The 16360-nt window shown below is 41.6% G+C and overlaps 1 protein-coding gene across 6 annotated transcripts in view; it reads right to left on the bottom strand.

Moving 5' to 3' along the window:
• Positions 1–16360, bottom strand: part of syne1a (spectrin repeat containing, nuclear envelope 1a) — a 122483-nt gene that overhangs the window by 34635 nt on the left and 71488 nt on the right. For all 6 annotated transcript variants that reach the window (XR_004660426.1, XR_004660427.1, XM_034900288.1 and 3 more), the window contains exons 83-99: positions 14922–15202; positions 14624–14789; positions 14255–14410; positions 13794–13946; positions 12961–13143; positions 12657–12794; positions 12173–12358; positions 11362–11484; positions 11052–11234; positions 10120–10263; positions 7643–7873; positions 5356–5496; positions 4393–4506; positions 3774–3935; positions 3151–3345; positions 2853–3026; positions 120–311 (exon numbers count right to left, since the gene is read on the bottom strand). Coding sequence is in view for 4 of the 6 variants with exons in the window: in XM_034900288.1 (XP_034756179.1) it covers positions 120–311; positions 2853–3026; positions 3151–3345; positions 3774–3935; positions 4393–4506; positions 5356–5496; positions 7643–7873; positions 10120–10263; positions 11052–11234; positions 11362–11484; positions 12173–12358; positions 12657–12794; positions 12961–13143; positions 13794–13946; positions 14255–14410; positions 14624–14789; positions 14922–15202 (2922 nt within the window). In the remaining 2 variants the exon portion in view is untranslated. The remainder of the gene's footprint in view (positions 1–119; positions 312–2852; positions 3027–3150; positions 3346–3773; positions 3936–4392; positions 4507–5355; positions 5497–7642; positions 7874–10119; positions 10264–11051; positions 11235–11361; positions 11485–12172; positions 12359–12656; positions 12795–12960; positions 13144–13793; positions 13947–14254; positions 14411–14623; positions 14790–14921; positions 15203–16360) is intronic.

Below are 16360 nucleotides of genomic sequence, written 5' to 3'. Positions count from 1 at the left end.
AGAGGTATGGAGGAAGGGAAAGCTGTGAAATGGAAAAATGTGTGGCAATGCAGAAGGGAAGGGAACTGAAGGCGTGGAACAGGAGAAGACTATAGACCACACGTGACCTCTGATCTCACCTGTATGCCAATTTGTTTGTCCTGTAGCATCTGCTGCAGCTCCATCAGGCTGTCTTTGAGGGAGTGCAGTTTGAAGGTGAGTTGCTCCGCCTCTCCCTTGGTTTCGGCTCGACCCTCCAACAGCAAGCTTTCGCTGTGGACGGACAGCTCTGACAGATACGACACCTTCTGCTCAATCTCAAACAGCATGTTCTAGAAAGGCAAGAACAACAGTTGATAAATACAAACTACAAGCTAAAATCTTAAATAACCATACTCCTTACTGTTTACAGTAACTTGGCTAAAGAGTCACCCATATGGAAGAAAAAAAATTTAAATCTTCCTTGTGTAATTACTTGGAATATTATTTCATCACAAAGATGTGTAATCACACAATGTGTTCGGCAAACAAAGTCTCAGACAAAAGAGCTTTTAAATCACTGGTTCCAAACCTATTTGGCTTGTGACCCAATGAAGTAAAGCAATGTTTACTTGCGACCCCATATCACTAGTTGCAACCATTAAAAACAAAATGTGATGTTTTTCACTATATTATTTTTAGATTCAATTAAATTTTATTTATATAGTGCCAAATAAACAACAATACTTATCTCACAGCACTTTTCATAAAAGAGCAGGTCTAGACCATCCTCTGTGATGTTATTTACAGAAACCCAACAAGATGCCCAATAAGGTAAAATTGTGCAGTAATTCCAGTGGTTTAGAGGCTTCCATTAAACTTAATGATTGGAACTTTTAGTTGTGCGTAGCATGCAGCATCTTTCCCTCATTGTTTCTGCCTCTTTTTATCTCACACTTATTAAGATCAAGTTATTTTCTCATTGTTATTTTTTTCAAGCCTACTCTGTTTCCCTTTAAATCCTTTTCAACATATCCCTCTCAGTTCCTCTTATATTTCTTGACAAGAAAAACAACAGAAAAAGAGATCCTCTTTTACATGTCCAGGCTGTGTGTAAAAAGTGGTACAACTGCATGGGGGGATACAACCTCAATCTCCCTCTTTCACACAAGAACACAAGGGCCCTCGACAGAGATGGGAGGTAATTCTCCGCAGAGAATCTTTCCCAAACAATGCAGAGTGCTGCCATATAACTTTTTTTCTGTGGAACTTTTCTCAACACTTTCTTACCACAAAAAGAGCCTCTTTGTGGTATTCTAATTCAAATTCCTCTCTTTTGGTCTAGAATCAAAAAGCTTTAGGAACACTTTAATGTTTTGCTTTGACTAAAACAGCTACAAGAAAAGGTGGAGTTTGGTATGTAGGGCGATAAAATGTGTAGCACAAAGTTTAGACTCAGCAAAGTATTTTGATTAAGCACTGACCCGTCAGAGGTTGCGCTTATGTGGTTTTGAGCTGCTTACAGTGTGGTACTTCTCTTGTAGTGTGTAAGTGTTTGAATGAACAGAATGTGGTTGTTTAGTGTTAATTTCACAACAGCCTAACAGTAAAAAATAACTAGTAAATATGAAACTATCCAAAAGCATTAACCTGAAAAATCCTCTTCTTTTCACTCCATGATTTTTACTGCTACTTTCTTGCCTAAGTTGCTCCACAGCAATTTTTTGTTCTCTTACAACTTTTCCTCACTTCATCTCTCTAACCTCATATGCTCATTCTCACATCTTGCCCTCTCCATTGGATCAGCACTGTAATAATCTACAATGCAGACAGTTTTTACCCTGTGGAGAAGAGGATCCCCATGGGCCGGACCTTTAGACCTGAGCTCCACAGGGGCCATATGTGGGCTGTAATCAGCTTACTGTCTCCCAGCTGCTACAAACCCACCCACTTTAAACACTGATTCCCTTTGCCTGAATAACAGAACTAACATTATTACTGCTGCGAAGCCAATTAAGGTGAATGCTAAGATGAATGTATAAATATGTAATTACATCAGTTTATGTATTGAAGTATTCAAATTATCTGCTACCCCAAAAAACTGTCAAAACAGCACATTTGTTTTTAATGTAGTGGCAGACCATAACTAATTTAAAATGAATACATTGGTGCAACATCAGTCAAGGTACATACACGTAAATGCCTTTGTCAGTGACAGAACTGTCTGTCTGTAAGATAGGCACGCCAATGAAAAGCAGTATCACTGATCTAGAAAGGTTTTTGGATGACACTGCACAAGTTAAACACTTCCACCACAATTATTTTATTTTAAGGACACATGGTTGTGGATCAGTGATCACTGCTACAATTTAGCCATGGATGCTAATTACCGCACGGATGAAGGTTAAGTTACTGTAGAAACAGGATGAGTGGGGAAACAACACTTAGGATGGAGGAAGAAAGTTTGAGGACAATTGATCAGAGGGTCAGAACCTGATCCAAATCACAATGTCCTTAAAATAAGTGTCTAAAAATATGTGTCACTTTGTTAGACAGTAAAGTGACCTTAGACAATATAGGCCTCCCATTCTGCCATGTTTTAAAATGGTCCATGCATGATGCAGCCAGATACTTCACTTTAGCCTTTGTCATCTCCTTTTTGATAAAACAGTAGCACACAGACGGTGCCTAGGGCATTGGTTTTCTAAAGTTTTTCTCGATTGCAAAAGTAGAGGAAAAGTTTAGCACATCTTAAGAGAGCAGCAAGACGCACACCATCTACTGTGGGCAACATTGTCATGCTTGGGAATCCTAATAAATTAACCTCAGAATCTTTCAGTGCTCATTCAACCAGTCAGTCCAACCTTACATGAAAGCAGAAATGTCATTCTCACCTGACAGTCGATCAGTTGCTCCTCCATATCCAAATCCTCGTTTTGGGGCTGAAGGGCTGAGCTTAGAGTTGCACGAGTGCTGAGCAACCAATGGTCGAGCTCCTCGGCCTCACTGTGGTAACGCTGAAGAGCCTGTTCCTGACGCTGCTCTTCTAGCTGTTCACTTAGTTTCTCCTGTAGTGGTCAACGTGACAGACACGTTAGATTCCACCGAGGAGACAGTTCTGACACTATATTAAAGGTCAGAATGAAAGTATGAACATTTTGGAAATTAAGTTAATTAATTTCATCTGCCCACCTCCAGCAGCTGTCGTTTCCCAGAAGCCTTCATTCGAATGGTGGCCATCCTCTCTCCCAGCACAGTGAGAGTAGACTGGAGAGCCAGTTGGTCACCAGGTTCCCCATCGCTGTCGCTGTCTGCCAGCTCCTCAGAGAAGCACGTCTGTAATTCACCAATCTCATCCTGCAGCATCAGGATCTCATCCATCAGAGCCTGGACAGACAGAGATGAGAAAATGTGAGAAGTGAAATAAAGAGAATTGTCTGAAAAAAAGATGGTGTGAGACAGCAGTAAAAGAAAGTTTGTCCACAGTGCCTGACAGTACAATTACAAAAAGGAGCTGGATCGGCCGTCGCTGTGAAGTTGGCATAGCAACGTAGAACAGTGCCATGCAGTCTTTGCAATCATTGCAAGGACTAGTGTGTTAGTCAACCCCTTAATCATTTACTGTTTTCTCAGAAAAGGCTTGTCTTTGGTCAGCTTTGTGTTTTACCCAAGAGATGTCTTCTGTCTGCATGTCAATTTAAACGTATCTGTCCTACTACTTTTAATGTTTTCTGTACTGCACTTTACTCCTCCTCTCCCTTTCTTTATGACTTCCCCAATATCTCCAGACCGCTCTGTAACCCCCTTTTTCTCACCTGGTGTGCAGCCATCTGGCTCTCTGGGCTCTTGTTAGCTTCCAGGCCTTCATTAAGCACTGCCTCGATGGACTCCATCTTAGTAGAAATGGACTGGAGGGACTCCTGATAGTGTTGCTGTCGCTCCAGAGCCTCATACAGACTCTTCTGCTTCTCGCTGATCTGTAGGAGAAGAGAGAGAAGGAGTGGAAAGCAAAAGAAAGAAATTAATGATGGTGAAATCAAGATGGCAACTGGAGAAGAAAAGTTGGGGGAAAAGTCCCTCTGTTCCATCACTTGTCTTAAGATTTGCTGTTTCAGCTATGTCAGTTCAAGTTTCAGTCCTAAATGTTGTATTAGTTACTAAAGATACAATGCTCTTTGATTTTGTGATGACCGTCATAACTGTTCAAATAGTATCCCAAATCCTAAAACTTTACCCCTATACAACTGTGAATTGTGCAAAGATCACAGTAAGCCAGAAGGATTTCTTAAATTAAAATCTATCTCTATAACTGTTTTTAGGGGCCAAGTCATACCAAATAGATTTGTTGAACAACATTTATATCTGCAGTATTTAGGAACATAGGTTTTTTCGTGTGAATTAATTAAGTGTATTGTAGCAGATGACGTGACATACCACATTCTTGAGTGTTTCCCAGGATCTCTGCAGGTCATCCAGGTTAGCAGCACTAGTCTCCATAGACGGGTCGTACAGCTCCTGGAGGGGGGCTCGGCTTAAGGCCCCTCGACTCTGTGGCACAACAGCAAAGTGAGTCCAGGTCTAACTAGTGTGTAAGAGTGATGTACAATATATGGTTGAAGAAGATGTGCTGGTTCTGATATGTCCGTATGTCCTCAAACATACTGTCAACAATGAATTTGAATTGTCACATTTGGAGGAAATATGCCCACATCTTCTGTACATACAGTACAGAACATATGTGCTAAATTGTAACACTTTAAGATATAAACTAATACAGAAAGTTGAAATATAGTTCTTCAATCCGTTTTAGTTCTCTTATTGGAAATACAGAGGGGCAACCATTGCAGGTTAGTTAAACTCTCTCCCACGACACTTTCAGTTGGCAACTTTCCAACTGCCCAATATGTTTTAGTCTTCTTTGAACAGGCTCACATGACACATCACAAGCTAAAAAACAACTATTCTGCTTCACTGCTGCATCATTTTACAGTAAGTCATGAATTAGAAAATTACACATTACTCATTCTCATCTCAGCAAAAAAAAAAGCAAGAAGCAAACAAATTTTCTTCAGCAAAAATAAATCTGCAAACATAATGCTGATAAACAAGGAAAGCAGGGACAGAACAGCGAAACTCCAGCTGTTTCAAACATCCATTGTTTTGACAGTGGTGATGATGGGGTAATTGTTTGGTGGTAGGAATCAGGTGGTGACAATGGGATGGTGTGCTCATTAAGATAGAGATTTTTTGCTGCACAGGTTAAGGTGGTGGTTTCATACAATGTAAGACTGAGAATTTGAGATGTAAAATGTAAAACAGACGGTGGTAGTATGGAAGCTGGGCAGGTCAGGTAATGCTGGAGGGCTCTGGAGGTAACTACAGTGGGGTTTGCAGTACCTGGTTAAGAAGAGCATCAGCGTTAGTCCCCGGGGAGGGGGAGCGGCAGGCAGGGGGAGAGGAGACCTCGCTGTTGGTGCCCTCCTCCCCTGACTCCTCCGTCACAGGGGAGAGGAGTGTGTGGCAGCGACCGGCTGTCATCTGACCACACATACACCCCACACATCAAACACGCACATCAAAAGAAGCAGGTGGAGGAAACGGGAATAAGACCAAAAAGAAAACGCCCAGATCAAAGGAGTGAATAGACAGAGAGAAAAAAATTAAGAGAGACAAGAAGAGAGAGCATACAAATTAATGAAGGAGTGCAGGTTAGGTAGAGCACACTGCTGATTAATAAGACAGTGAGTAATCAAATAACACTGAGAGGAGTCAAGTAAGATCAGATTACCGCTATAGACATCAGACTACTATAATGCTTTTGCCATTGCATAGCATTTAAGAGACATAATTTATTGTAGCATTGCTCTTTGCTAGCTAATGGACAAACACTGGATTCTATTGGCAATGAATGAGCCATTACGTTTTTTTACAGGATACATAAGGGTAAAGGAATGGCTATTCCCAGGAAGTTGAAAATCACACATCCAGTAAGTACACACATGTGCTCAAAACAAGCACATACTCAGACATACTGTGGAGTTTCAGGACCATAGTAATTTCCTCTTCAGTACACTTCCCTTGTAGGTGGAACACGGACAATATCTATATCACAACGTGAACGTTTTAATGTTTTATTAGATAATAAAGGTATTTTTACTAAGATTATTTATTTATATTTAAGCACTAGAAACTACACTCATGCAGTATGATGCATAAGCACAATTAAACATGACATTACAGTTAAGTACAGTTAAGTCAAACAAGCCCACATAAACTGCAAGAGAGCAAGAATTCCTGAGAAACCTAGAGGAATATAAGGGCCCAAACTTAAACAAAGCATAGCTAAAGCATTGCATAATCAACTGAGACTGGACTAATGAATACAGCAACAGAAGCAGCAGCAGTCCTACAGTTGTCTGTGTGTCTGCATGCTTCAATGGAGAGGCAGAGCAAAAATGTGAGCCAAGCCCTACTGGGCTGCTTTTTGGCAGTTAATGCAGAACTTGGCTGACTGTCTCAGAATCTTGTTATATTAGGAGGACTTTTTCCCGGGCTTTATGATGCAATTGCAATGCAACAAAGAGCATCAGAAAACCAGCATGCAAGGGAATCTCAGTGATTTTACATAGTGATATTAGTTAGGACCTGAGCAGTACTGGTAACAATGACACAGTACTAAATATGTTGAACAATAACAAATCAAGGATATCAGCAGTCCTAGCAGCCCATTTATTCCATACACTAACTTTTAATGCTCTGTACACACACACACACACACACACACACACACACACACACACACACACACACACACACACACACACACACACACACACACACACACACACACACACACACACAGAGTAATATCCTGTTTCCTGGCCTGCTGAGACCAAACACCACAAACAGCAGTAACAGAGCAAGGAGGCAAAAAAATCTGAATCAGAACGAAACACACAGGAAGGAAGAGTGGGTACTAGTGAGGCGTTTTTTATGTACGAAGACAGAATGAACAAGCAGGCTGAGGTTGACATATCGTAGTGGCAGGCAGACAGAATCCGGTTAATACGAAGCAAAGTGAAGTGACACAGCACAATATCGGTGCAGTAATACACAAGAGGGGACAGAATGAAATAGGACAAGAGGAACAGGGTAATAATAGAGAGAGTAAACCTATTTTGAGTCTGTACTTAGACTTAAACTTAGACTTCTCTTTATTAATCCTTTTGGGATGACTTCCGCAAAGAAATTGAAATTGAAATTTCCGGCATCCAAGTTCTTTTATATAGAGGCACAGGAAGGGCTGCAGCCTAACTAAGATTAAATGTCATCCCAAGGGGGGCCACATTTTGTTAGGTTGGAATTTAATTGCACAGATATAACTTCTCACACTGTTACTGGGAAAATACGAGTTCTAGAGTTAAACCTGTAATCATTACATTCATCCGCAGACACCCTCTAATTTTGGATAACTTTAAGGTAATTACATGATTGTGAAAGGAACTGTAAACACCCTCTAGAAATCCCAACAGGACCCCTGGGGTTCCCTGTTTTCCACTTTGAGAACCAGTGATCTGGACAGAAAGGGAGAAGGGATAGAAGCTACACAGGCAAACATGGGCAAGACGTACATGTGTGAGTGCCTGGGTGATTGTGTGTGTCCAAAAAAGGCTTTGCAACTCACCATAACGACAGAGGGGTGTGCTAAAAGCTGTTTGTTTGCGGCACCATTGGTAGTTGCCACAGAACTAGGCAGCTCCTCATCACTTAGCTCATCCATGCCGTCCGAAAGGCCCTCCACCTCGTTGACCGTCAGCAGCATGGTGGCATGTTTGGCTTTTACTGTCAGCATCTTACACTTGGAGTGGAGCGAGGCGATCTGCTCCTGGTAGCCACGGATCTTCTGGGCTAGCTCCTGTCAAAACATCCCCCCCCCAAACAGAAAACACCACCACCCCCAGGGTCAGGAGTGTGGTTCAGTCCAAAACAGAAGATCAATAGTTCCTGGTTAAATAGGATCCTCAAATAAGGGGATGGCTGAGTGAGTTCAGCGTTGAATCTGGTGCCGGTGTGAGAGGAGTAAGTGGAGTAGACGCATTCTCTTCTCTCCCCAGTCTCTCGCTTTTAGCTTCACAGTGTGTAAGGCTAGGAAGAGAATTTCTCTGCTCTCTCTCTCTCTCTCTCTCGCGCTCTCTTTTTCTTGCTCTCTCTCCTATATCTCTGAGCCAATCAGAACAGCACAAATGCGGGTGACTCAGAGCACAGTAAAGCCAACTCACAGGATGTTTGGTTGAGAGAGAAACCCTCGCAGAAATAGTTCCAAATCCTCCAGACACTCCCTCTTGTACACATATACAAATGGCAAGGGAAAACAGGAAGTGATCTCACTGTATGCAACCACCCCCCCCCCCCTTCCTCTGCCTGCTGCTTCCCTTCTCCACCAATCCTTGGCACAGATTCCTTTCAACAAAAGAGAGTCGTAAGGAGAGAGGGAGTGGTTAGGGCAGAAGAATGACAGAGATGGTGTCAAATTACAGCTATGGTATGAGCCAGCAGGCTGGGTTTGAGCTCCTCCCCCTCCTCCCACCCCCTCTGTCCCACAGATGGTCAATGCACTAATAATCAGGTCACGTGACAAACTGGGCCAGTGGAGTTGCAGCTATCTGCTCAGCTTAAAGACCAAACTCAGACGTAAAAACAATGCGAATGCAAGTCACTGTGCAGTACCAGAGAGATTGCAGTAATAAGAAAATATCTCCAAACACATAGGTTTATATATTCCCTGTTAAGTATTGGAAGCAGATAACATCTGCCAGGACCACACAGGGAAAGTTAGAGTGTAATAAGAAATGTGTTGATGTGTGAGATATTTAAACCATTTTTCTGCAGGGTCTTGCCTTTCTCAATCTGCCACCCCCTCCTTCTTCTCTCTCTCCGCATTGGAGATGAAATACACTTACTCAGCAAAGTAAAACTGTTACAAAAGTACAAGCCTTAACTAACACAGGTAAAAACCATCTACACTGCATGCAACAGGAATCTGTTCAGATTATATTTCCATGTTCAATCAGATAAAGGAGGAATGTGCGTGAGTTGGGCTTGTAGAGGCACAATACAATATTCTCCCAGAATTGCTCATTGTGGTAGCATTGCTCTGTTGACACAATGTTAAATTAGTTGCTAGTTGTTTGCATTTCAAATCAAAACATTAGGAGAAAAAAATCCCACATAGAGCAAGGACAGCAAATACATATAAATTGCAGAAAAGTGATGTCAAACTAATAATTATGATGCCTTCAGATACAATGACTAAATTGCTCACGCTAAATCTGATACAGTCTAAGACATACAGTTTATTTCCTGCTGCATCAACTTCTCTTTTTATGATGTTATAGAATTACAAAGTACAGGAAACATATAATGACTCAATCTTCGGTCTTTGATGCTGATGTTGGCCTCATTCAAAAAGTCATTTTTAAACATCAGCATATTATCATCTTTATATGTTAAATGAAGTGCCCTTTGAGGCAAGTGCAAGAGTGCTGTAGGACCTCATTCTGATATCATGGTTGATTAGATTTTTGAAGATTTAAAAAGTGATGCTCATTTACAGTCAAACTCTAAAAGCTGGTTCTTGTAACAATAAGCTGTGCATTACGTAAATAAGACTATTTCAGCGAATAAAGACTAATCTTAAATTGCACGGGGCTGTTTTTAATGGTACAGTCTAGACGCCTTAGCTTTCATTAAAGGACATCTTCAAGTTACAATGATAATTGAAACAATAGTATGCTTCCAACTTTGTGGCAATAGTTTAGGGAAGGCTCTTCCCTGGTCAACATTACAAGAGAGCCTTGACCTCAACCCCATTCAACATAGTTGGGATGATCTGCAACACAGAATGTGAGACTGAGCTTATTGGCCAGCACCAGTGCCCAAATTCACTAATACTATTCAAGGCTGAATGCTAAAAAATCCCAGCCAGGTTCCAACATCTTTAAAAAAAAAGCCGTCTCAGAAGAGTGAGGCTGTTACAGCAGCAAATGAATGTTGACAGTTTTGGGATATGTTAAGAAAATTACATATGGGTGCAATACTTGGGTGTCCACATACTTATATCTTAATAAGCATATGAGAGACGAAGTGTGTGTCTTCTCTGACCTCATGGTGATGTATTTGAGCTTGAAGTTCCTGTATGTTACTGGTGGAGACGGGCCGGTCCTGAATGATGCGATGAGCCTCTTCTATTAATCTCTGGAGATTCTTCACTTCCTGTTCATACTGCTCATACTGCACCACAGCCTCCTGGGTCAGAGAAAAACATAAATGATCATCTCCCTTGCCTTGTCCTCCAGGGAGGTCAAAGGTGAGTGTCACCTACAAATGTCTTCTGACTGAAGTAATTTCTTCCACTCTCTATGTCACAATACTTTCATGAAATTGATTTCTACATAAACAGTATCTGTCACTGAGTGTGTTAACATGCATATCCCAGCGTGACATTTAGAACGGAATAAACAAAGTTTACAAAATTCTAAAAGTTCTAAAAAGTCATCTAAGATCTGCTGATATCGGGGCATTGAGGCATGTTAGCCTATACTGTTCATTGTGAGCTTCTAAAGTCAGTTTAAGCTAAATGTTCATGATAACATTCATAATAATGTGGTTATTGTGATTAGACAGACAGATTAATTGTTTCAAATCTTGGTGTGTTTGGTTAAAATGTCTAAGATGCTTGAGATGTTTAACCTCCAGATAGTCACAGAAGGTTACTTGCTTCTTCCTCTAAGGGCTACTCTTCACTACAAGGAGCTTAAATGCAAAATCAGTTCAGAATCAAAGGATTGGAGGATAATACTGGTCTGAGGGGGGCTCAACAAAAACACGGACATTCCCGAGATGGCCTGTTGGGACACTGCAGCAGAATTTAAAGCAGCAAGTGACACGTCAATGTAAACCTGTATAACTCTTCTGACAACTATGCATGCAAGTTCTACAGTTTAGAATATGACAGGATAATTAGGAACTAATAAACAAAATGTTATACAAACAAACACTTCTCCAGCATTTGCAATATGAGGACTGCCCTCTACCTGCAGGATGTTGCACTGCTGAATAGTGGTGTGCTGCAATTGGCTGACTTCTTGCTGCAGAGTCTGAGCTGTGCGGCAGATAGGCAAGCTAGCCACTACCTCTTCTGGTAGCCGGAGGGCGCTCTGACACTGCTGTACGGCCGCCACCTGCTGCTTGAAGCCCTCCATTTCCACCAACAGACGCTTAAGCAGGATTGAAGGGTTGTTAGAGAGTAAAGAGGAATTATTGGGTGTGTGATAAAGCAATGCTGTGTTGAGACTAGTTTATTTTAAGTTAGTCTGCATGTAGTCAGATTTTATGTGTATGCACCTGTCTCTGTGTGAGCTGCTCTCTGAGGCTGAGCCTGTTGAGGTCTGGGGAGGCAAGTGTGATCTGGATCTGGTCTACAGCAGCATGGAGGATCTTCACCTCTGCCTCCAAACGCAACATGTCCTAAAGAGAGACACAGACAAATAAAACAAAAAGGTAATACTGCTTGTATCATATACATATATATTGTAGATTCTTTAAACAGGAGGTAAAAAATGGATTTTCTAAAACTATTATTGCTAATGTAAACCTGCTTGCAGTAATACTTATTCAAATAACACCAGTCAATGTAGGCTTCTCTTTAATACAAAACTCTTCATTTGCAATTTTGCACTGAACAATATGTATTTCATGTAAAAGGAAACTGAATAACCAGTTGCTACAAATAAAGGTTGTACTATGTCTACACTCTAGACCGAAAAATCATCCAGACTTACTGGAGGAATTGTAAACACATTTCAAAGCACACAATGTTATTAGCAACAATCAGCGACCGACTGTCATCTGGATACCAGCTGTTTGGCAGTCAGGTTGGTATACCAGATTACTGCTGCACAGGGTAAAACAGTGCATTCCATTATGTTGGTGTAATACTCGGTGAATGACCACAAGGGGGCACTGTTTGTTAGTAGCTCTGGGGTATTTAACTCACTCTATGTAATGTGCACCAAAATGTCTGTAGTAAAGAAATTAAATTAGATACATTTCTTAATGAAGATAGTTAGACCAGAGTGGCCCTAAAAAATTAAGAGAAGACAACATTTTTATGTATGATTCCTGTAATTTTCGCCTGGAAGTGAAACTCATTTACCTTTGCTGCATCCTGCAGACCCTGGAGGCGAGTCTTGGCAGTTTGCTGCAGCTCCTCTGTGCGTCTGCTGAGGTGTTTCACCTGCTGGATCCACCCCTCCGTCTGCAAAACCTCCCCCAGCTGCCCCTCCCTCTCCCCCATGGCCTCCAAGTCACCATGGAGACCCCGACACTCCCGCAGCAATGCCTGTCACCATAGGAACATAAATTACAAATCAAAAAGAGGAGCCTTTTTTGTTGTGCAATTATACTAATTAAGGCCAGCCAACACACTGTACAGTACATGACATTTGTGAAGTGCGTGAATCTAATTAACTGTTAATTTGTGGTGCCTTTAGAATTAGAAGGTTAATGTGGGAAATATTAATATTTATTTTGTGGGGAAATAAATATAAAATGTATCAGAACCCAATTTTATTTTGGAACAATTTTCAGACATCCAAAAGTCATTCCCACTCCCTGCTGTGTGACTCATTAAGTCTCACCTGGTGTGCTCGGATTTGCTCCTGTAATTGGAACGCAGAGCCCCAGATGATACTACCAGAGACCAGAGCTTCTGCCTTCTCTGTCCAACCCAAAATGAACGCCTTCATACCCCGATATTCCTCCACCTGTCTCTCTGCCTGCTCACAAGAGAAAGACCAAGACATAATTCTCAAACAGAATCATCTGATATTGGCCACTAAATTGTGATATATATTGGGTACTTGTTCATGCAAACAATATTGGGAACTTGTCTTTGTCCTTAGGGAGGACTACATGACATGCTGAACTGACTGGACATCTCACCTTCTTCAGTCTGTTAGCTCTGTCTTGGACTTGCTGCGTGGTGTGCCGCTGCACCTCTGTCAGTTTGGCCACAGCATCGCCCAGCTGCTTACACAGCAGAGGGTTCTGCTCCCCAAACTCCTGCACTGCTACTCCTAACTCTGCCAAAGAGCGACCACAGCATTCACACTCTTTACAAAGAGCCTGAAAGAGAGGAGAGTAGAGTAAGAAGGTGAGACAATAAGGGTGGAGAGAAGTTAAGTTGGGACACAAGAACAAGGGAAGTTTAAATTTGTGTTAAAACTAAAAACTGTTATGTTTATGTTTGTACGATAAATATGAATCTACAGCTAGCTGCAGGTGACCTTAGCATAAAGACTGAAAACAGAGGGAAACAGCTAGCCCGGTTTTGTCCAAAGGAAAGAAAATCAACCTACCAGCACCTTTAAAGCTCCCTAATTTAACACTTTATATCTTGTTTGTTTAATTAGTACAAAAAAACAAAGTTTATAGATGATTAATTAGTGAGCCTCAGAGGTGCTGGTGGGCAGAATAGTTCAAGAAATGACAAACTATTCCTTTAGCAATACACACTCCATGGCTCTTGTGTATACAGATGGGCAGAAGGGTGAGGGAAGAAAAAAAGTTGGGGCGACAAGAAGGAGAACAGGAGGGAAGGGGTTCACATTCCCATCTGGGACGCTCCTTTCAGAAGTAGGTCAATATTATAGGCAGAATTCAGTTCATCCCATTCCAACTTTCAAACACTCATTAACCTTAACATCTGCAAAATGAATAGCCAATTTAACAGGGGTTAATTGCTTGTTAATTAGTCAATCTGTCTGGTTGATTACTTTGGTCTCTTCTTTGGCCTCCTCCAGGTCGGCACCCTTGTCTTCTAATTTCAGAGCAATGGTCTTCAGCTTTGCCTCAATGTCCTGGAGTCTGACGCTAAAGTCCTCTTTCACATCTCTGGTCTGCTGCACCTCCCTTTCTCTCGCCTGGACCTAAAGCAGATGGCAGAAATACAAACATTTCAACACACTGTAAAAAACTAACAAGTCTTTTAATAGTGCTAAATAGTTATGGATATTTGAGCATGCAATCTCTTGAAACACTAAGAGCCATGCAGCAAAGAAATACAGTCATACACCAGATCGCGCAGCTATTATAAGTGAGTGCCAGCTACACAATGGTACATACTGTCATACGGTCACAATAAACACAACACAATAAACACCCATTTGACAGCCCTAATAAGTTAATGAAACTACAACATTTAATAAAATGAAAAACTATAGCTAAGGGAGGTCACCTGGTCTTCAGCTGAGCCCAGAGCCAGAGCCACCTCAGCCAGCTGCATGCTGAGCTCAGAGGGTAGACCCGCCTGGAGGTCCTGGTACTTGGACTGCTGCAACTCTGTCATGCGCTCAACACTTTGTCGTCTGCTGATGACCTCACCATGTGCGGTCTAGAATACAAATAACATCACATGATCAATCATAGTCTTTTCTGTTATGACATGATACTGTATTTAAGTCTAAACATGCCAGCTAAGTTTTGTACCTTGTTGATGTCGTTTTGTCTTTAATTGTAACGTGTGTGTGTGTGTGTGTGTGTGTGTGTGTGTGTGTGTGTGTGTGTGTGTGTGTGTGTGTGTGTGTGTGTACATATGGTGGCCTACCTCTAGTTCTTGCAGCAGTGAATCCAGGTCTGCAGTGGGACTCAGCAGTAAACCACGAGTATCTTGGATCCAGCCCTTGACCAAGCCCAGCTCCTTCTCAACCTCCTCTCTCTCCCTCAACTCCTGCTGTACCTGAGCCCTGCTGGCTCTTACCCGCAATACCAGGCTGGACAAGACACAGCAGTAAAAAAACAAACATCCAATTAAACGGAATATTCCTTTTATTTGTCGGTCCCCGCTTACAAAATATGTAACTTGCATGAAAAATAGAGTACAAAAAAACTAGCACATCACTCACCTGTCATATTGTTCCTGCATGCTTCTGATCATTTGTAGGCAAGGAGTCTCCTCAAGTCCAGTCCCTGACTTTTTGTCCATTACCTCCACCTCCTCTCCTCTGAGGCTGCAAGTTTGTTGCCCCAGCAGAGCGAGGATGGACTGCTCCCGCTCCACCTCCAGGCTGAAGGAGTCATGGTACTCCAGGAGGTTCTGAAGCGCCGCCCTGGTGGCAGCCTTCTCAACTGTGCTGTCTGGGACACGACTGTGGAGGTCTTGGGACACAGAGCGCACCTTCTCCATCTGAGGGGAGTTTATGTGCAAAGATTCAGGTTCAGTTGATGTAACAGATTTAGGGTAGTAATTTATTGTTAGCTAAAAAATCAGCTTTGGAAATACTTTATGAGGAAGGAAACACATTCAACATGTTAGTAACCTGTAGACCTTAATGCTCTACTAAGTATGTTTGGTGAGTCACACTGAAAATAAACTTACGCTTTGTATATTTACTAAAGCCTGCCAGAGAACACCTTTAAGTTTGACTCTAGCATCTCAATTTAATTTAAAGATGTCTAAGACATCTATTAAAGTGATCTTTTTTTTCTTCTTTTTATTGGACCCCAGGAAGATTAGCTCATCTTACTTTGGTAACAGCTAATGGGGATCCTTCAATAAACAATCTACCAAATTGTGTTCACAGGCCCTTTGTGTCTGAGGACCAGAGGGCCAATTTGAAAGAATAGATTTCATGAATTATGCTGTAAAAAGTCAAAGAAAAGCCACATTTTAGCATAATCGTGGAAATTGTGAGCATTTAGGACTGGGACACAAAATTCTAAAAGATCTGCAAGATGATTAAAGTGATAAAAGAAAAAAAATATTTCTTTTTGGATACTGAATACTGGAAACACTGACTAATTCAACCTCTGAAGGCCTCGCTTTGAAATCCTTGAATTAAAACAATCTGAGAAAAAAAAAATTGCATGTGACCCTATGACATTAATTAATTTCACAAAATAGGCTTTCAAATCTTTATCTACAGTACAGTATTCCCTTTGGCAGTCAAAGGCAGAGACAAGAGCCCAGAGATTAAAGTGCAGGGAATTACATCATGTCCAGTTGAACAAAGATACCATAGAGAACTGATGGACAACAGGAAATGTGCCGCATACCATATAAGGAAGTGACCAACGTTTCTTACAGTTTGACCTAATTCCCTTTTCAGGAGCAGTGCTTTGTAGGAATTCTTTTTTCAATGATTATTTTTTGGGCATTTTAGGCCTTTAATGAACAGGACAGCTGAAGATGTGAAAGTGGAGAGAGAGGGGGAGTGACATGCAGCAAAGGGCCACAGGCTGGATTCGAACCCGGGCCGGCTGCGTCGAGGAGTAAACCTCTATGTATGGGCACCCGCTCTACCCACTGAGCTATCTGGGTGCCTGTTTGTAGAAATTCTTGAGA

Source organism: Etheostoma cragini, chromosome 18, assembly GCF_013103735.1.
Source record: "Etheostoma cragini isolate CJK2018 chromosome 18, CSU_Ecrag_1.0, whole genome shotgun sequence".
In the NCBI taxonomy this organism is placed as follows: Eukaryota; Metazoa; Chordata; class Actinopteri; order Perciformes; family Percidae; genus Etheostoma; species Etheostoma cragini.
The sequence above is the reverse complement of the archived record's forward strand: the minus strand, read 5'-3'. Positions and strand labels throughout refer to the sequence as shown.